This window comes from Myotis myotis, unplaced genomic scaffold, assembly GCF_014108235.1.
Source record: "Myotis myotis isolate mMyoMyo1 unplaced genomic scaffold, mMyoMyo1.p scaffold_m19_p_13, whole genome shotgun sequence".
NCBI classification, from domain to species: Eukaryota; Metazoa; Chordata; class Mammalia; order Chiroptera; family Vespertilionidae; genus Myotis; species Myotis myotis.
The window spans coordinates 26,247,636-26,269,337 of record NW_023416317.1 but is presented as its reverse complement, the minus strand read 5'-3'; the positions used below and the strand labels follow the sequence as shown (position 1 = coordinate 26,269,337).

The 21,702-nt window shown below is 38.6% G+C and overlaps 1 protein-coding gene across 4 annotated transcripts in view; it reads left to right on the top strand.

The window, feature by feature from the left end:
• Window positions 1–21,702, top strand: part of RASA2 (RAS p21 protein activator 2) — a 129,866-nt gene that overhangs the window by 87,691 nt on the left and 20,473 nt on the right. For 3 of the 4 annotated variants that reach the window (XM_036332366.1, XM_036332369.1, XM_036332365.1), the window contains exons 10-17: window positions 7,341–7,497; window positions 9,658–9,806; window positions 10,676–10,790; window positions 11,210–11,284; window positions 11,988–12,111; window positions 14,578–14,684; window positions 17,527–17,610; window positions 18,039–18,116. In XM_036332366.1, the coding sequence (XP_036188259.1) occupies window positions 7,341–7,497; window positions 9,658–9,806; window positions 10,676–10,790; window positions 11,210–11,284; window positions 11,988–12,111; window positions 14,578–14,684; window positions 17,527–17,610; window positions 18,039–18,116 (889 nt within the window). The remainder of the gene's footprint in view (window positions 1–7,340; window positions 7,498–9,657; window positions 9,807–10,675; window positions 10,791–11,209; window positions 11,285–11,987; window positions 12,112–14,577; window positions 14,685–17,526; window positions 17,611–18,038; window positions 18,117–21,702) is intronic. The other variant, XM_036332368.1, reaches the window with a different exon arrangement.

Here is a 21,702-nt window from a genome sequence, read left to right as displayed (position 1 = left end):
AGTTGTAGAGCTATAGCATCCCCTTGTGGGATTGATGGCAACTGCAGGAACACTCAAGAAAAGCTTTATTTACCTTATAAGTCTTCAGGCATATTCTTTCTAATCTTGATATTAAGAAAGATATAGAATAATGATCAATAATGTTTTAAAAGCATCAATTTGATTTTTCATAGAATTTCTACTTAGTATTTATCTATTATAATCCTTGTCTGAAAACTGATTTTTTTTTTTATTGCTTAAAGTATTACAAAGAGTATTACATATGCCTCCTTTTTTTTCCCCCCGCCCTTAACAATCCCCTGGCCTCCCCTACCCCCCAGTGTCTTGTGTCCATTGGTTATGCTTATATGCATGCATACAAGTCCTTCGGTTGATCTCTTACCCCCCCCCCACACACACACACACACACACCCCCCACCCTCACCGGCCTTCCTGCTGTAGTTTGACAGTCTGTTCGAGGCAGCTCTGCCTCTGTATCTATTTTTGTTCATAAGTTTATAATAGTCTTTATTATCCATAAATGAGTGAGATCATGTGGTATTTTTCCTTCATTGACTGGCTTATTTCACTTAGCATAATGCTCTCCAGTTCCATCCATGCTGTTGCAAATGGTAAGAGTTCCTTCTTTTTTACAGCAGCATAGTATTCCATTGTGTAGATGTACCACAGTTTTCTAATCCATTCATCTACAGATGGGCACTTAGGCTGTTTCCAGATCTTAGCTATGGTGAATTGTGCTGCTGTGAACATAGGGGTGCATATATCCTTTCTGATTGGTGTTTCTGGTTTCTTGGGATATATTCCTAGAAGTGGGATCACAGGGTCAAATGGGAGTTCCATTTTTAGTTTTTTGAGGAAACTCCATACTGTCTTCCATAGTGGCTGCACCAGTCTGCATTCCCACCAGCAGTGCACAAGTGTTCCTTTTTCTCCACATCCTCTCTAGCACTTGTCGTTTGTTGATTTGCTGATGATAGCCATTCTGACAGGTGTGAGATGGTACCTCATTGTTGTTTTACACCGTACACAAAAATAAACTCAAAATGGATAAAGGGCTTAAATATACGACGGGAAACCATAAAAATACTAGAAGAATCCAAAGGCAACAAAATCTCAGACGTATGCCAAAGCAATTTCTTCACCAATACAGATCCTAGGGCATTGGAAACTAAAGAGAAAATAAACAAATGGGACTACATCAAAATAAAAAGTTTCTGCACAGCGAAAGAAACCATCAACAAAACAACAAGAAAGCCCACTACATGGGAGAACATATTTGCCAATGTTATCACTGATAAGGGTTTAATCTCCAACATTTATAGGGAACTCATACAACTCAACAAAAGGAAGATAAACAATCCAATCAAAAAATGGGCAAAGGATCTAAATAGACACCTTTCAAAAGAGGACATTCAGAAAGCCAAGAGACATATGAAAACATGCCCAAAGTCGGTAATCATCCGAGAGATGTAAATGAAAACTGATTTTTGATGGTTCCAATTTGATTTTATCCTCAAATTAAACATGATTCAGTCATTTCCCATTCCTTTCTTGGCTCTTCAGTTCCATGGTAATTATGTGTGTTCTTTGTTCTGAAACTTCTATGAAATGTTAAGATTAGCTTGTTAGTGTTGATATTAGTTAACTTTAACTTGAACCTATGTAGGTACTAGAATTGTATTTGACTTTTTGAATAAGTAATATACTTACATGGTTCACAGTTCAAAAAGTCGAATGTCACCTGCTTTTGTCCTCCAGCTAAACAGTTTCTTTCTTCTGAGGCAGCCACTGTTTTTGAGTTTTGAAAATATTTTATGTATATACAGGCAAATACACATATATTCTTCTTTCCCTTTCTTTACACAAAGGGACATATTCTGTACCTTGCTTTTTTCACTTATCAATTTAGTAGAATCTCAGTAAGTATTTGGTGTCTCTCTGACCATGGTTAAGACTCTGGCCCTAGCTGGTTTGGCTCAGTGGATAGAGCGCTGGCCTGTGGACTGAAGGGTCCCGGGTTCGATTCTGGTCAAGGGCACATGCCCAGGTTGCGGGCTCAATCCCCAGTAGGAGGTGTGCAGGGGACAGCCGATCAGTGATTCTCTCTCATCATTGACGTTTCTATCTCTCTCTTCCCCTTCCTTCCTCTCTGAAATCAATACACACACACACACACACACACACACACACACACACACACAGTGGGGCCTTGTATTATAAATAAAAAGGATGTAGTTTAATCACATTTCACCAGTTACCTCAATGTCAGAGAACTTAATGTGTGTAAAACTATTGTATAATTATACAGGTTGGTACAACAATTTGCACCCAAATGATTTAAAAGTGTACATTAAGAAAAGAAAATAGATATATATTTTCATGTTATAATTTTTAATTTTGAAAGTAAGATTCAAATAGTGAAACAAATGGTTGGGGGTTTTTTTCAACATACAATAAATATGTACTTATACATACTTGAAAGTAGATTAATATTTAATTTGAGATGAGTTGGTTTCCTACTTTGCGAGTTTGAGCACCTAATCTTTAATCTCCTATTTTAGTAAAAATCCATTGATAAGGGTTATCTTTATGGAATCAGAAATATTCAAATATTAATTGAGCTGCCTTCGAGCAGTTATTTTCTAGCTTATATAGCATTATGAATGAATAATTATAGTTTTTGCCTGCTGACCTCAATTTCAATTACACAGACCTTATGGTTAAACTTTCCAAATGCTGATATTTACTAGTAATTCTATTAAGGGGCTGACAAAACTACCAACTCCTGAGAGCATAAGGATTACTTTTATGCCTCTCTAGTTGTGAATGAAAAAAAATATGTGTAAAACAACTCACTGACACTTTCATGTAATAATTTATCTTTATTTCCTGTTTCTTATTCTTTTAAACTTAAAAACTTTATTCAAAAACTAGGAAAAATGTATTTCAGATCTTTCTTTCTTTTTTTTTTTTTTTTTTTTTTAGCCCTAGTCCTTAGGCATGCCAGATAGCCTCTATTTAATAAATCTTAAGGGTTTTCCCTTTAGCTCTAGTTTATACAAAATTTCTTAATTTACGAGGTATCCTTCAGGTGATTTAAATTGAGCCTTTTGTAACAAAGTTTTAAAATAATAAATCACATTTATAAAGATAATATAACTAACTGCATTTATCTGTAGTTATTTATATATTTAAGTGGTAACAGTTATATGTATACAAATAACATTTACATAGTGTTTACTGTGTACCAGGCATTATTCTAAGTGCTTTACTTATGTAACTTCTTTAGAGTTGTTGTAAGGATTAAATCATCTAGACACTATTATTATCCATTTATTTAACAACAGATAAGAAAACAAGCACAGAGAGATTAAACAGTTTGCTCAAGGTCACAGAGTTTGGGATTTGAACCAAACTCTCTGACCCCAGAGTTTGTGCTCTTAACTAATCTATACTAATAAAAGAGTAATATGCTAATTAGACCAGACGTCTTCTGGATGACCATCCAGACGTCCTTCCTGACAAAGCCACCAGGCAAAGCTGCCCGCCAGCGTTCCCAGGCGCCAGCATCTGCTGCTGGCTGCAGCCTAGAAGACGGAGAAGCTGCCTGCCTCATAGTCCTGGGCTGCAGCCAGCCAGAGAAGCCGCCCGCCCCGTGGTCCCAGGCGCCAGTGCCTGCTGCTGGCTGCGGCTGGGAGACGGAGAAGCCGCCCGCCTTAAGGTCCCAGGCTGCAGCCAGCTGGAAAAGTCGCCTGCCCGGTGGTCCCGGGCGCCAGTGCCTGTGGCTGGCTGTGACTGGCTGTGGCTGGCTGTGGCTGGCTGTGGCTGGGAAATGGAGAAGCCACCTGCCCCGGGGTCCCAGGCTGCAGCCAGCTAGATTAGCCGGTTGCCCATAGTCCCAGACACCAGCGCCTGCGGCCCGGGAGATAGGTTCCCTCTTCTCCCACTGCAGTCATTACTCCAATATCCCCCTTCTCTCTGCTGCCCCGACCCAACTCCACTTTTCATCTGAAGGATAGGGAACAGAGAGAGCAATGTTAAAAGCTTACATTTTTAAGCAGGTAATGTTGGTACTTGAACATAGAAATGGAAAACTAGAGTCCTTAAGGTAACAAAGGCTAGAAAGGGAGGGGACAGGGACAGGGCAAGACATATATCCATCAATCCACGTGGGGACTGAAACTTTGCAGTGACGATAATCAGTGAAGATACGAATCAACTAAAATAGTTGACAGGGACAATTCTTCCATCTTTGAAAATATCTATATCAAGTCTGTTTAAATAGGTTTTCATCTGCATAATATAACACATTCTGACAAGACCACCGCCACCAATGTGGCCAGTGTTGTGCTGGTAAATGTTTAACAACTGGCTCTCAAAGAAAACAAAACCCTGATTTATAGTATCGGCCAATTTCTTTGGCATAAATTCTCTATCTATGGCTGATTTCGGCTGCTAATGTGATGCCACTAAATGCAGAGCTGAGGAGAAACGTGCAGTAATACACTATTATATTCCACTGGAATGACCCAAAAGATATAATGTCAGGAGTCAGAAAAGTAAAGTATAGTAAATAATTGAGGAGTGATGAATTTAGAGTATGTATTACCTTTGGCTTTAATGTAATTTATTCACTTTTAAGATTATATAATTTAATTTTTAATAATGACCATGTTTAACAACCAGCTTTCAAAATTCCTGAAAATTTGTTAGCCAGTAAAAGCAGGCTCCAGCACAATACTGAGTGGAGTATAATGGTTAAAGGGCATGGCTCATGGATTTGAAACAAGACTCAGCCACTTTCAGGTTTTACTGGTCAAGTTACCTGATCTCTCTATACCCCAGTGTTCCCATCTGTGTAATTATACTACCTACTGTATAGAGTTGTTGCAAAGATAGTATAGAGTTGTTGCAAAGATAAAACGAGATCTGTGTATGACACAGCACAGTACCTGAAACAATAATTCACTCAATTTGTTACAAACTGTTACTACCTCAATATGTTGCTGACAAAATTACTCTACTCATGCTGAAAGAATGACATTTTATTGATGAGAAAAATACCTTATTTTGCGATCTACATGGAGAAAGTAAATTTTGCTTCCTAGGCAGTAGATGGTAATCTACTACTAGAAACTGAAAGGGGGAAAATGACCTCAATCAACATGATTGAGGCAATGTATTATTAGCTGGATCATAAAGCAGAGAGGATGCCATACATTCTGGGATACATCTGCAGTAAGAGGCTTCACCTCGTATTAATTCTGATCAACTAAGCATCAGACTTAAGATGAATGGTGAGAAGGATTCTGAAGCTGCTTCTAGACTTAGCAGGAATAGAACTTTAATACATAAGCAACAGTTACTTTGGTTAATATGGTGAGAAAAAAGCACACCATGATCTATACTAATAAAAGGGTAATATGCTAATTAGGCCGGACGTCTTCTGGATGACCATCTGCACGTCCTTCCTGACAAAGCTGGGCCCTGGGCAAAGCTGCTTGCTGGAGGTCCTGGGCACCAGCACCTGTGGCTGGCTGTGGCCTGGGAGACAGAGAAGCCACCCACCCTACGGTCCCAGGCGCCTGCGGCTGCGGCCCAAGGAAAGCTACCTGCCCACCGTCCCCTGCAGCTGCAGCTGGCCCAGGCGGAGCCAGCCCAGATCCTGGGTGCCTGTGGCCAGCCAGAGGGAGGGAAGCCCAGGTCCCGGGTGCCTGCGGCCGGCTGGAGAAGGGAATCCTGGGTCCTGGGTGCGGGGCCGAGGTGGTTAGGGGCGATCAAGCTAGCAGGGGAGCATTTAGGGGCAATCAGGCTGGCAGGCAGAAGTGGTTAGGAGCAGGCAGGCAGGCAGGCAGGCGAACAGTTAGTAGCCAGCGGTCAGGGATTGTGAGAAGAATGTCTGACTGTGGGATCAGGCCTAAACCAGCAATTGGACATCCCCCAAGGGATCCCAGATTGGAGAGGGTGCAGGCCAGGCTGAGGGGACACCCTCCCCCCCACCCCCACTGCCCATGCATGAATTTCATGCACTGGGCCACTAGTCTATATATATAAAAGCCTAAGCGACTGTTAATGACTGAACAACCAAAACAACTGGTCATCCAGTCACTGTGATGTGCACTGACCACCAGGGGACAGATGCTCAATGCAGGAGCTGCCCCCTGGTGGCCAGTGCACTCCCACAGCCAACTTCCCACAGCCTCTCCCCCCGGCAGGCCAACCTCCTGCGGCCCCTCCCCCCGGCCAGCCGGCCAACCTCCTGGGGTCTCTCCTCCCTACCAGCCGGCCCCCCATAGACCTCGATCTCCAGGGCCAGGCCAAGGGACCCCACCCGTGCACAGATTCGTGCACCGGGCCTCTATTGTACTATAATAAATTTGTACTTCGGCATACATGTTTTTGAATATGTTTAAAACTAAAAAATACTGTTTTAAGCTGTCATCAAAGATTTGAGTGGCCTTTGCCTATAAAATATTATTTAAAAGAAAATTGAAGTGCTCTCTGCTCATTAAAAAATGATTTTTTTTTCAAGGAATAGATAGGACAATAAAATATTTTGAAAGTACCTTAGATTTCAGGTTTTGGTCCTACAAGTGTCTTGATTTCTAAACATTTTTCTTTCCATGGATACTTAAGCTGTCTCTATTTTTACTTTTTATTTCTTTTGCCTTTTAACTGAAAAAAAAATCACATAAATCTGATTTTTACAAATAAACATTTTCAGTAGTTACATGGTTACTCTAATAAAATAAAAATCTATTTATAAACTTTTAAAAACTAATTTTCTTTAAAAAATAAGTTCAAATTTTTGCATAAAGAATTTCCAACAAGCCTGCAAGAGGCAGGGGCAGGGTGAAGAGAGTCAATGGGAAAATAAATAAACAAACTACCAAAGGGACGTCTGTAATACTTTTAACAATAAAGATAAATTTTTAAAAAAGAATTTATAGCAAGATCATGTATGCCTTTTTGTGTAGTGTGTCTATTTCAACTAAATGCATCTTTCTTAAATTTAGTTGGTAAAAAAATAATAATTTTGATAATAATTGAATTTAAAAAAATTTTCCTAAACCCGCAAGCTTATCAAACTCTTAGCTTAATTTTTGTATTATCTATGTTTTTTGTTTTTGTATAAAAATCTATTGATAGCTTTCTAGTTCAATATATAACCAATATTAAGCCTCTGAAAATTAATAGTCTGCTACTTATGAATTGTCCTCACCTTAAATATTAAAATGACTTTTGGTTTAATTTTTTATAGCTTAGCTGTTTTTGTACCTCACCAACTTGGATGCTCAGCTCATTACCGTCACATGGAATTGACTGTATTTTTATTTTAGGTACTTGCTACAACCAAGAGACAATGGAAACAAGTCATCTAAAACTGATGACCTGGGGTCTCTTCGATTGAATATATGTTATACAGAAGATTATGTGCTTCCTTCAGAGTACTATGGTCCTTTGAAAACTTTGCTGCTAAAATCACCAGATGTTCAGGTACTTTAAAAATTTGAAGTGTATGATTTAATACTAAAAAGCTATAGTAGTTATGTAAATGAGGAGGAAAAGATTTCAGTGTCAAAGCTTATCTACACTAATAAAAGACATGCAAATTGACCGTACCTTTGCTATGCCTTAAGCCATACCCACCAGCCAATCAGAGCGACTATATGCAAATTAACCCAACCAAGATGGAGGCTGGCAGCCACGGAGCAGGAGCAAGCAGGAGGCTTGGTTGCTCCAGTGATGGAGGAAGCCAAGCTTCCCGCCTGCCGCGGCCGGCTCTAAGCTCCACTCAAGGCAACAAAGTTTCAATTATAGAAGGTAAATAAATCCCAGAATAAAAAGAAAAAAAGGAGAGGCTGGGAGCTTCCGTCGCTGGGGGGCTTGGCCAGCCTGAAAACGGCCCTCAGCCCCTCACCCAGACTGGCCAGGCACCCCAGTGGGGATCCCCACCCTGAGGGGGTGTGACCAGCCTGCAAACAGCCATCAGCCCCTCACCCAGGCTGGCCAAACCTCCATGGGGTGAGGGTCCCCACTGGGGAGGGGGGGCTTGACCAGCCTGCAGACAGCCATCAGACCCTCACCCAGGCTGGCCAGGCATCCCAGTGGGGACCCCCACCCTGAGGGGGTATGACCAGCCTGCAAACAGCCATCAGCCCCTCACCCAGGCTGGCCAGGCACCCCAATTGGGACCACCACCCTGAAAGGGGTATGACCAGCCTGCAAACACCCATTAACCCCTCACCCAGGCTGGCCAGGCACCCCAGCAGAACCCCCACCCTGATCCGGAACACCCTTCAGGGCAAACCAGCCAGCCCCTACCCGTGCACCAGGCCTCTATCCTATATAATAAAAGGGTAATATGCAAATTGACCCTAACAGCAAAACGACTGGGAATGAGTGGTCACTATGACACACACTGACCACCAGAGGGCAGATGCTCAATGCAGGAGCTGTCCCCTGGTGGTCAGTGCGCTCCCACATGGGGAGCTATGCTCAGCCACAAGCCAGGCTGATTGCTGCCAGCTCAGCGGTGGTGGCGGGAGCCTCTCCCACCTCCTCAGCAGTACTAAGGATGTCCGACTGCAGCTTAGGTCTGCTCCCTGCTGGTAAGTGGACATCCCCCGAGGGCTGCCGGGCTGCCAGAGGGATGTCTGACTGCCAGCTTGGGCCTGATCCCCCAGGGAGCGGGCCTAAGCCAGCAGATGGACATCCTCCGAGGGGTCCCAGAGGGCATAGGCCAGGCTGAGGGACCCCCCCGAGTGCACAAATTTTTGTGCACTGGGCCTCTAGTTAAGACAATAAAAATATATATATACACATACATACACACACACACACACATACACATATACACAGGGATGGGGAAAAGTGGTTTAACAGATGTGAGTACAAGAAACACAGAGTTTATTCTTGTATTATTAATTTATTAATTATTGTAAACCCACTTTATTAATTACCCTCAACCTACTTTTGCCCATCCCTATACACATATATGTATATTTAGTTCGTCTGAATGACAGTATCGTGATTCCAATATGTGTTCTAAATTTATCTCTTATAGTTAACTCGTGGTCCGGTGCACGAAATTCCTGTATGGGGGCGGGGGAGGGACCCTTCAGCCTGGCCTGCACCCTCTGGCAATCCAGGACCCCTCGAGGACTGTCCGACTGCCAGTTTAGGCCTGATCGCTGCAGTTGGACATCCAGCAGTCAGACATTCCTCTTGCAATCCAGGACTCCTCACTCCTAACTGCCTGCTTTCTTGCTCCTAACCGCCTGCCTTCTTGTTCCTTACCACCCGCCTGCTCACTCCTTACCACCACTTGGTTTGCTGCTCCTTATCACTGCTGCGGAGGCGGGAGAAGCTGCCTCTCCCGCCACTGCCTCTGCACTCACCAGCCGTGAGCCCAGCTTCTGGCTGAGTGGCGCTCCCACTGTGGGAGCGCACTGACCAGGGGCAGCTCCTGTGTTGAGCGTCTGCCCCCTGGTGATCAGTGTGCATCATAGCACCCGGTCATCCCGGCTGTAACGGTCACTTAGGCTTTTATATATATATGGATGAACATATTTGAATTACTTTTACAGGCTAGTGATTGAATATTTAGTTACATTTCCTTGATTTTGTGCTGTTTTCTACCTTTCTATATTCCAGCCAATATCTGCCTCAGCTGCTTACATTTTGGGTGAAATATGTCGAGATAAAAATGATGCTGTTTTGCCCCTTGTACGACTGTTGCTGCACCATGATAAACTTGTTCCTTTTGCCACTGCAGTGGCTGAATTAGACTTGAAGGATACACAGTAAGAGTTATATTAAATGTTAATTATTTGCTATTGAATTTAAACTTTAGTTTGTCAAACTGTTTCTGTAATCTTTCTCCTTTTGTATTGACCAGCTTTACTGTATCATAGTCTAAAAAGAACTGCTTAGCATTAATAAAAGGGAATTCTTTATATTAACAAACAGTATCCACCAACAGTAAAATTAACAATTAATGATAGGTGTTTTTTGGTGTTTTTTTTAACGCAGTGTCAAAATTTCCTGTTTCTAGTCTTTGCTTCTTATAATGATTCACATGCTGCAAATAAAATACCAGGTCAGAAGTTTCTTTTTCCTTGTCCATTTGTATCACCCTTATGTGCACAGGTGTGGCATTATAAAAACAACAATCTGGTGGCCTCCTGTGCCTGTCACAGTCTTACACTGTTGTTGTAAACACAAATATGGTTTGCTTTTTGTTTTTTTTTTAATTCTTATCTGAGGATATCCTTAGAAAAAGAGGGGGGCGGGAGAGAAGGGGAGAGAGAGAGAGAGAGAGAGAGAGAGAGAGAGAGAGAGAGAGAGAGAGAATTATCAATGTGAGAGAGAAGCATTGATCTGTTACCCTCTGTACCCCACCCCGACTGGGGATCAAACCGGCAACCTTTCAGTGCACAGAACATTCAACCAACCGAGTTCCTCCATCTGATGCTTTTTTTAAAAAATTGTTTTCTTATATTTTCATTAAATAGTTTTTATAAGTTTGAAAATCCTAATGGCAACAAGCTTTTAAATGGATGGTAAAAATTACTAAGATTGTATATATGAGCAAGTCAGATATCTCATATTATTGATTTGACAGCCATTGTTTAGTACACTTGTTTTCACCTTATTTCTACTTGTATTTCAGAGATGCAAACACAATTTTTAGAGGAAATTCCTTGGCTACCCGATGTCTAGATGAGATGATGAAAATAGTGGGAGGGCACTACCTGAAAGTAACATTAAAACCTATTCTAGATGAGGTACGGAATGAATATACATACTCGGATAACAATAGTTTGTGTGGCCTTATAGCACCTGTTTAATTTAGTGATCTATTGGTGGGAATGATATATCCATTCATGTATTACTGAAAGAATAAGGCTGAGCACTTTAGAATTAAAATAAGTTATTTACTGTTTCATCAGTGGAATTTTACTCAAAGGACACATTGTAGTATAATCTACATAGTTTTTTGTTATTGGATTTCTGTTTAGCTAAAGTTTCAAATATATGAAAATTTTTTCTATATAGTTCTTCAGGAATATTGTGTATATTATCTCTGGATGGGAGTTTTAAACTTTATTTTAATTTTTACAATTAATTTGTATTATCTGAAAAGTATTTTCATTTTGCCAAATATTTTAAAAAGCATTAAATGAAACATTATTCTATTCTTCAGATATGTGAATCGTCAAAATCTTGTGAAATTGATCCTATTAGATTGAAAGAGGGAGATAATGTAGAAAATAATAAGGTAAGTCCTTGTTATTTTTATAAGTCCGTTAAAATTGGCCTTAAAAGTATACCTATCTCCCGTTTATGTTGTAGAAACGTTATATGGAGGGAAATAGTGCTTTTTATTCTTTACATAATGCCTATGCCATTAGCAGCATTTCCTGTGTCTAGTTTTTAGAATGTTGTTATCTCCTCATCAAGTTTCACTTTATATTTGTTCTTGATTGTCTCTTTTTGGCTCTAGTAATAGTAGTGGAATAAGGCTACATCTAGTTTCAGCCTCATCCTGGTCGGTCCTTTAGGTTCAAACTGATCAAACTAAGTAGCACAATGACTTGGTCAGTCAACACTTAAAGTTGCCTCTGGGAAGAGTCACAAGTTTTCATTGCAATCGATAACAGTGCCACAATGTCTGTGTGCCTGGATATCTGAGTTGTTTTCCTAATTTCCCCGGGATCATTATACTCTCTGTTGCTTCTTGTGTGGTTTAGTCCATACATTTACTTATGTCTACCTATGTCCACATCTGATATATTATCAGTAACTGAGGTCAAGATGTAAATTGTCCTTTCACTGAATGAGTTTAGAGAAGGGAAGCAGAGCTCTGGAATACTAGATAGTGACTGCCTAATTGAGCTTGTTTTCATTGCATTTTTTCCATGAAGGCTGTTGAAGATGTGTAAAAGTCAAAATCTTCATGTTTACCTTTTTAAAACCTATAGGAAAATCTGCGCTACTATGTAGACAAGTTATTCAGTACAATTATAAAGTCAAGTATGAGCTGCCCCACTGTGATGTGTGATGTCTTCTACTCTCTACGGCAAATGGCTGCGCAAAGATTTCCTAGTAAGTGCCTGTGTTACTACATCATGCCCTTTCTTTTCCAGTATTTGATTTTCTGTAGATTTACTGTGTATTTGGTTTATGTGAAATGGTTTATAGGTACAGTCTTTAGTTTTCCAAAATAGTTCCTGCTTTTTAATGAAACATATGATTTAATTTTCTTACAATCTCAAAACATATATTATGTTTTATTTTAATATAATGACAACTTTATACAAATCAAAATCAGCATTCTTTTTAAGAAAGGCAAAATTTAGAACTATAACATTATATAAATAAACCTTTATACCAGGTGCTTATGAGATTGTTAAATATAATAAACAAAAACACCTTTGTTATTTGTACTAACTCCCTTTTCTACTTGCATACATTCAGATAGTGAGAATTTTTAGTTCCATAAAAATGACTAGATCTGACAGCTTGAGAATTATAGGTTTTGGGGGTGATAAATTTTTACAGAAATGGTTTTAGACATTAAAAACATCTCTGTTGTAATATACATAGAATTTTGAGGTACATATGTCAGTAACTGGCGTGTTTTAATTTTGCACAGTAGCATTGTCAAGGCTTTGCTTAGTAGAAACATTTTATAAAATTAAGAGTTACTATCTCTGATTGTCAATACTTGGAAGTATTCTAATTATATGCATCTCTGATAAGTAAGTAAACTTGCTATAGCTGTCTTTCCAGATCTTCCTATAGTAGGGCAAAGGGAGGAGGGGGAAGATAAGGCAGCTACTTAAATTATCAATCTTATCCAGCTGTGTGAAACCTTAAGTTTATTTCTATAACCATCTGAAGAGATTTTGTTATTTTTATTGATTTTAGAAAGAGAGGAAGGGAGAGAGAGATGGAGAGGGAGACAGACAGAGACATCAATTTGAGAGTGAAACATTGATCAGTTGCCTCCTGTGTGTGCCCTGACTGGAGATTGAACCTGAAATCTTTCGGTGTACGGGAAGACACGCCAACCAACTGAGCCACACCGGCTAAGGCATATCACGTTCTTTTAAGTATGAATGTGTAGATATGTGTGCAGTTATCTGACCCTCCACTAAATTTACCCAGTGCTAAGGTGGTGGGGCTGAATTGTCCAACTAGCATGTAGATAAATTAAGATCTAGATGACTTTACTAATTATAGTGAAGACGTAAACACTTAACCTCACATAAGTATACTAAATCTGCTCTTTGAAACAAAAATAAGGGGAGCAGAGACACTAACATATGGAAAGATGAAATGCTGACTGAAATTATATTTTGGTGAGTTAGATCATGGTAACTACATTGAATGCTTAGTGACTGAACAGACACATGCTATCCTATATTATCTCCTACTCTCATCTATACAGTACCACATGAGGCAGGTATTGCTCCCCTTAGGTAGATAATGAAACAGGTTTAGAGAAGTTTAAGTAACTTACACAAGATTCATGACGTGGCCAGCGGGCAAGCAGGTTCTTCAACCTGGGTCTGGTCTATTCCAAAGTGTGCACTAGGCACAGAACTCTACCCAGTTAGTTATCTTGGCCTAAAATATGCTTTATCTGTTTAATTCTTGTTTATGTAAATAATCTAAAACACATCTTTTATTTTTCATAAGAGCAAAAGTATCTCCTTGACTGACTTGTTGTTGACTTAAATATTAATGTCTTCATATCCTCAGTTGATTACTGTAGTGATATTTTTATTACCAAGAATTTTTATAGTTTCTCATTTGTCCTTATCACTCTGGGAAGAAGATGGGGAAGCAATGAGTGGGGAGCAGGTAGTATTGAAGAATTACAAATAAATGACTTGTCCGTGACTGCCTTTTGAGTGACTTACAAGAATTAGAACTCAAACCAAATCCAGACATTTGTGCTCTCCCCACCTGCTTCTTTCCCGTCTGATTGTTGGGTTAAGTATAGGCTCCAGTCTGAAATGAAAGCTGTAGGTTAATGATCAAAGCCCAAGTTGTCTCCATTTCATTTGTGGTTTTGATGGAATATGAATAGTTTTTTAAAAGTAAAGGTTTTAGCCTAATTGTTTTAATGGCATAGTCTTTGATTATAATCAAGATTTCTGAGGGGAAAATTAAAATATCCTAAAACTGAAAATCTCCTATCCAAGTCTTCAGGGATTCAGTATTGTCACTTGGTAGTGCTAGATACTTTTATTTTTGTTGTAATTTCAGGAGTCTCTTCTTGCAGATTGAGGAAAGAAGTGTTTCCAAATTAAAATATTTCTGAAAATCTAGCAGCTTTGCCTTTCATTTTATTAGTGATTTTAGATTTTTTTTTAGTCATAGGATTTTTTCTTTTAATTTAGTCATAATCATCACTATCATCTCATCAATTCAGTCCTGACTAGGCAAATTATATTGATCTCCTATTTAGTTTACATGTTTTCTCAATATTTTTTACTTTGTCATCTTTGTTTTTTAATTCAGTGTTTTTGTGCATGACATTTCACCATTTTTTTCCTGCAGATGACCCTCATGTTCAGTATTCTGCAGTGAGCAGCTTTGTATTTCTTCGTTTCTTTGCTGTAGCCGTAGTATCACCTCATACTTTTCATTTGCGACCTCACCATCCAGTAAGTGTTGTTCTTCTCAAAGCTTTATTCCATTTTTATTTATTTTTATTAAAATGAAGAAAAGGTAAAATAGGCCACTTTCACTTAGCTATGTTTTCTTATAATTAAATTCACTGGACATTTTTCTTGGCCATTTTAATCTTTTAGAGAAGGCTGAAAATTCTATTTTTTGTTATTGCTGTTAAAACATATTACACAGAATAATAAAATATTGATAATTGTTGAAGCTTGGTGATGGATACAAAGAAGATTCATTACATTTTCCATACGCTATTGTGTATATTTGTAAATTTCCAAAATATAAGGGTAATTTTTTAAATTAGTTATATGTTTAGTTTAACCTTGCAGATGTTTTTAAATCTTACAGAAGTTAAAAGAGGCTCATTTCTAAAAGGTTTAGAAACTTTTATTGGAACATAATTTGTTTCGTATCTCCATATTTTTGCTTTTTATTCACCTGAGATGCTATTTATGAAACTTAAAACTCTTTTAAAGCATATAATCTTTTTGTTGTGAAGTCCTACTTATTACTTAAACAGGAGTCTATGCCACATAGATTTACATTTCTTAACACTTTAAAACTCCTTATTTTTCCTGTTTGTGTTTCATTCTCATACAGTGTATTTCTGCTGATTCTTTAACCTTTTATGTCCCAAATATTTTATAATCTTATCTAATTGCTTTTGTTGCTGATTTGTATAACAAATAATAATAACCAAAATTTATTTAGTTCTTACTTTGTACTAGGCTTTGTTCTAGGTACTTTATATGTTTTAACTTAGTCCTCCCAATAACCCTGTGAGGTAAATTCTGTTATCATCCCCATTTGCAAAGAAGCAAATCACAATTCAGTAATATCTCCAAGGTCAAACAACTAATAAAATATTATTTGATCTCACTCAGTTTGAATGGAATTAAACAAATTCTGACTCAGTCAGTCTTCCCAGTGTGTGAGCTTACTTACCCCTCTTAGGCATTCAGGTGTTGGAGCACCTATACTGTGTCAAACACCGCTCAGCACTGGGGAGGCCATGATGAGAAAGACCTCCCTGCCCTTAAGAAACTCACCGAGCCCTAACTGGTTTGGCTCAGTGGCTAGAGCGTCGGCCTGCAGACTGAAAGGTCCCAGGTTCGATTCCGGTCAAGGGCATGTACCTTGGTTTCGGGCACATCCCCAGTGGAGAGTGTGCAGGAGGCAGCTGACCGATGTTTCTCTCTCATCGATGTTTCTAACTCTCTATCCCTTCCCCTTCCGCTCTGTAAAAAATCAATAAAAATATATTTAAAAAAAAAAAGAAAGAAACTCACCGACTGATACAGTGTATAGAGGACCCATGGTTTGGGGGTTAAACTGGGCTCTGAGGGCCACTCCTCCTCTTGACATTGGCCACTCATTTAACTTTGAGAACTGAATGGGCCATGCTGCTTTGGCAGCAACATATCCTTTCTTGTCAAAGAACAAATGGTCTGTGAGTAACTGCAGCAGTGAGAGGGCCAGTGTCCTTTTGTCCACATGCTGTTCTGTCTATGACTCTGTCACTGAACTCGGGAAGCAAAAGCTTCGCAGCAGTGCTCTGGACATAAATGGAGCTCCTACCTCTGAGCTTGTGACCCTGCCATATATTCAGACTTTAGTTTGCATATTCCTGTAACAGATGTTGCAATAAAGTCCTTCTAAGCATAAACTCTTGTTATTTTAGATCGCTTTTCATATGCCACAAGGTCTGCTTCATACTGGCATATATTGTTTACTTTTAAGTATAACCTTATCCCTTTTTTTTTTAAGAAGCTCTCATTCTAATTGGGGAAATAGGGAAAATATATAAGGTATGTAATCGAAAGCTACATGTATAAATCTAAACCTAACACCTGATTAGCACCAGGTAAGAAGTATAGACAGTTCCTACTATACAAATTGAGAGCCAGTGAGGATCCCAGGAACCTAGGGTGATGACATTGTCAAGGCCAGTGATGAAATTTGTAGAGTGGTTGGGGAGGAAAACCAATGAAAGGTCATGGGATTTTACATTTAGAAGTTCTGTGAATTTTGAGAAGCCAGTTTTAGTATAGTAAAAGAGAAGAAGAAAATCAGATTGCAGAAGATTAAAGACTAAATAGGTGAGTGTAGTTTTACTAAGAAATATATGAAAAGTGAGCTAGGCCTGCTGCTAAAACATGGGCACTCAGGCATGTACACATGTGTGTATATACACACATGAATGAATAATTTCTAAAAAACACTAATTTTAAAACATGGGTTGCATTAACATTGACACAGTAGGTCACTCTTTCCACCTTGGATAATGGACCCAGTAGTTACCCTCTGCTTAGATCCGATATGAAGTAGGTGACTTCTCATTGCCTAATTTGAATTTAGGTCTTTGCTTCCAGGTGGAAAGTCTTGATTGCATAAACCATATAAATTATTGAATATGTTTAGAAGTGGATTGGGAACTACCATTTTAAGTCATAAGGTAGAAAAAAGTAGATGCCATTGACATTTCAAAAGTGAATACAATTTATTAGGTAATTCAAGCTGCCATACTATACAAAACAACATATATATGATATTGATTGAATAATAGCTTTCAAAAGTGACACATCATAAATATAATTCCTTTTGGAGGAATTGTCAATTATATGTGGCTTCTTTAGTCTCTTTATTCCTTAGTCCAATGAATTATGCCCATCCTTAGCTAGATTTTAACTACATTGCTTTGAATGAACATTTTTAGTCATTGTTTGTAGAGCAATGTAGCCCATTCACTCTGTTCTATTTTTTTATACAAATTCTGGTTTTTTAAAACTTAACAGGAGTTTTGTGTCTTTTTACATTCTCTAGGATGCACCGACAATTAGAACATTAACTCTCATCTCAAAAACCATTCAGACTTTGGGAAGCTGGGGGAGTTTGTCCAAAAGCAAGGTAAGTCTTTGCATCCTTGCTTTGTATTCACACTTCTAAATGTAGTTCTACCCTGTGCCCCCTTCTCTCTCAACTCATTTCCTTCTAAATTAAAAGCAGAGCAAAACCAAAATGCATAGATTGCACAGATGCAGTAGCTGTCTTTTAGATAGATTCTGTGTCTTAGTCACCTGTTACAGACAGATTCTATCTAGGAAGGGGAGCAGGTCTGGTAAATAGATGCTAGCGCCTCCTGTTTATTCGTGGGCACCATAATCATCTAACGCTATTGAGGCAATCTTCAGCTCCAAGCCCTAGAACTCTCTTAAGATATATGATTGACTCCTTTTAGGGCTTAATCCTCAGCTTTATTAAAAATATAGTCCACTGTATTCAGTTCTCTACTTAATATATATTATATAAATCCTGTGGGTTTTTTTTTTCTTTAGTCAAGTTTCAAGGAGACATTCATGTGTGAATTTTTTAAAATGTTTCAAGAAGAAGGATACATTCTAGCAGTTAAAAAGGTATGATTGTTTTACTCTGAAAATATTAACATTTCTTATCATAGAGCATTGAGGAAATAACATTTCATAATATTCCTAAGAGTTAATCTTTAGTTTAAAAAAATAATGTAAAACTATCCATCAACTATAACAAGGCTGTCTCTCCCCTGTCTTTCTCCCCCACTCAAAACTATGGGGTTTTTAGCTTTGGAAACACTAAATGAGTGTTGGCAATAGCTACTATTACCAGTGTCTTAATAACACAAATTATAAGTGTCCGGAGTTAGGGCTTTTCAACAGTAGCACTATTGGCAATTTACTACAGGTAATTCTAGATTGTGAAGGGCTATCTTGTACATTTTAGGATGTTTAGCAGCATCCCTGACCTCCACAATTAGACACCAGTAACATGCCTCTAATTTGACAACCAAAAATGTCTTTAAACAGCCGAATGACCCTGAAAGACAAAAATTGCCTCTGATTGAGAACCTCTGGTCTTAGGGGTAAAGGCTTAGTATGTGCCTGATATATAGTAGTAAAAAATATATGAATTACTGGATATTTTATAAACAGTATAGGCTTATGATAGCAATATACAAAAATTGTTATACTTAGAAACTGAAAATGTTTTGAAAGGATCTAAAATTTCTCAAGTCTTTAGTTTTGAATCATTCTAAACAAAATGTAGCATTACTATAATACTCTAAAAATTTGTTAAGAAAAATTGTTTTGAAGTATATATCTAAACTTGCCTTGAAGAAAGTACTATATCTTATTTATCACAGTTTTAACTTAGTTAATTCAAATTAGCAAAGCCAAATTTTAAAGATTTCATTCAATTTCTGCAACATGATTCACAGCTGATTGCCAAGAGTATATTTTGTAGAAGTCTGTTTGTACTTTTTTTGTACTTTTAAAATTTATACAGGGACTCAGTAAATGAAAATGATAATTTAAAAAATTAAAGCCTGTTGTAATCTTTTTATCTAGAATAGTGCGAGCTCAATAGGATTCAGAGTTATAACCTATTTTCTCCTGAAGCAGTGGCCAACGTCACTAGTGAGAATAATACAAGTGAGAAGTTTGGGTTTATAAGCTTTTGCACTTTATAGTGCAAAATATAGTAAAATAACTCAAAATTATTTTAAGCAACCATTGAAGGCTTTTGAGGAGAAAGTCTTTCAAAAGAGTAGGCAGAGAAAAAGCTGCCCTTTTATTTATGGGACATTGTTTAAACATTTGTGGGCAGTGTAGGCAGACTTTTGTTTATGATCTACTGTTGTTGTTTTGTTTTATAGTTGTTTTTCTATTTTTTTATGACTTAGGCCATAGCAGCATCTGATTTTATTTTCCCTGGTATAATCAGAATGTGTTGAGTTTATAAGTTCAGTGGAGAAAGTATGTAAGGGTGCCAGGTGTCTAGTCTGTTCTTTATCTGCCCTCAGTCACCCACTCACATTCTCATGGGCTATCACCATAGCCTGTCTCCTGCCAGATTTGGTTCCAGGCTCCTAAGCTAGCATAGGCTATTTTGCCCTGATATAAGAGTTTTCTTTATTATTCACTAGCTAAGTCTGAATATGTGCAGTGCTATAAAGTGCAAAAGCTTATAAACCCAAACTTCTCTCTTGTGTTATTCTCACTACTGATGTTGGCCACTGCTTCAGCAGAAAATAGGTTATAACTCTGAATCCTATGCTAGTCCCACAGTGTTTAGGGAAGTGAACCTGGATAGGTCTATAAACAAATGACCATATAATTTCATGTCCAAACCTGGATACTTTCAAGAGTAAAAAAGGAATCCTATTTGACTATGTTGGGACCACAGTTACAGACAAGGATAGCCCTGAGCACACTGGAACCTATAGTCCATCTTAATTATTGTTTTCTTTCACTTTGTCTAACTGTATTTACCCCATAGTTTCTTTGTATATAACAAATAAATGTAATAATTATCGTAAATATTTGTCAAATAAATCAGTGCCTTCAGGCAAAATTAAGAAATGAAACCTTCAGATAAGTCTGTTACTCTCCATTAGCGGGTGGTCCACAGTGAGAACTAAAGATGTGATAGGTCACTTCTTTAGTTCCCTTAGATACTCCTTCTATATCACCACACACGTGTAATGCAGGAGAAACTCTGCCCTCATTCTTTCACTTGCCAAGATTTCCTTCCAGCAAACTAGAAGTAAACATCCCATTGAAGAATCTGGGTTCTGGCAGGTAATTCACAGCCAGTTTTAGGAGAAAATGGCTGTTCCCACAAATTCTATTTACATTAAGCACTGGTGCCTCAATATCATCCTTATTGGAATGTACTTTGTTTTTGTTTATTTGTTTTTTAAGTTCTAAATGGGACAACATAGAAAAGTACAAAGGAAAAAGTAAGGACTGCACTGGTTGGTGTAGTTCAGTGGTTAGAGCATTGGCCCCTAAGGGTCTCAGGTACAATTCCCAGCCAAGAACATGTACCTGGGTTGCTGGTTCAATCCCCAGCCCAGGCGGGACACCATGTGGGAGGCAACCAATCGCTGTTTTGCGCGCACGCTCTCTCTCACTTTCTCGCTCTCGCTCTCTCTCTCCCTATCCCCCCTCCCTCCATCCTTCTCTCCCTTTCACTCTCTCTAAAAATCAATAAAAAAATATTTTTAGAAAAAAAAGAAGTGAAAAGGCAAGGACTAAACGTATGGGTCATTTATGGAACACAATAGGATTCCTCTCTAAGAACAAGAATTATTTCTTGAACTACTGATTTGCCTTCCCATGAAAGCCACATGCCAAGAAGCTCTTAACAAGGCGAGGTGGCATATTTACAAAGCTGCATGCTCTTCACTGGGTGGCTTGCCATTGCTAGAGATGGGTACTTTAAATTTTCCTGAGCCACCGCATTCCCACATTTTTCACAGGAAGTTTATAAATTGTGATTAGATTCAGTTTATTCCAGAGAACTCAGCTGTACTTCAGTCACTCCTGTGAAGTACTGTCAGGGCTAAAGTCAATTATATATAGAAGTCAACAAACTCTTCTCTGAAAAGAGCTGGAGAGGAGTGTTTTAGGCTTTGCTGGACACGAAAGGGCTCTGCCACATATTCTTCATTTTCGTCTTTGTTTTTACAACTCTCTAAAAATATAAAAAACATTCTTAACTCATGGACCTTACAAATACAGGCTGCAGGTTAAATCTGGCCCGAAGAGCCATAGTTTGGAGATAATATAGGTTTACAATCCTATATCTAAAATCATTGGGACCAGAAGTATTTCAGAATTCAGTTTTCATAGTTTTAAAAGTTATATGCTATATTTTATTTTATTTTTTTTTTTTCTTTATTGAGTAAGATTATATATGTGTACTTATCCCCCCATTGCGCCCCCCCACCCCCAATCATCCCCTCACTCCCCTGGTGTCTGTGTCCATTGGTTAGGCCTATATGCATGCATACAAGTCCTTTGGTTGATCTCTCCCCCTTACCCCCACCCTCGCCTACCTTCCCTCTGAGGTTTGACGGTCTGATGGATGCTTCTCTGTCTCAGGATCTGTTTCTGTTCATCATATGTTCATTATATTACGTTGTTCATTATATTCCATAAATGAGTCAGATCATGTGAT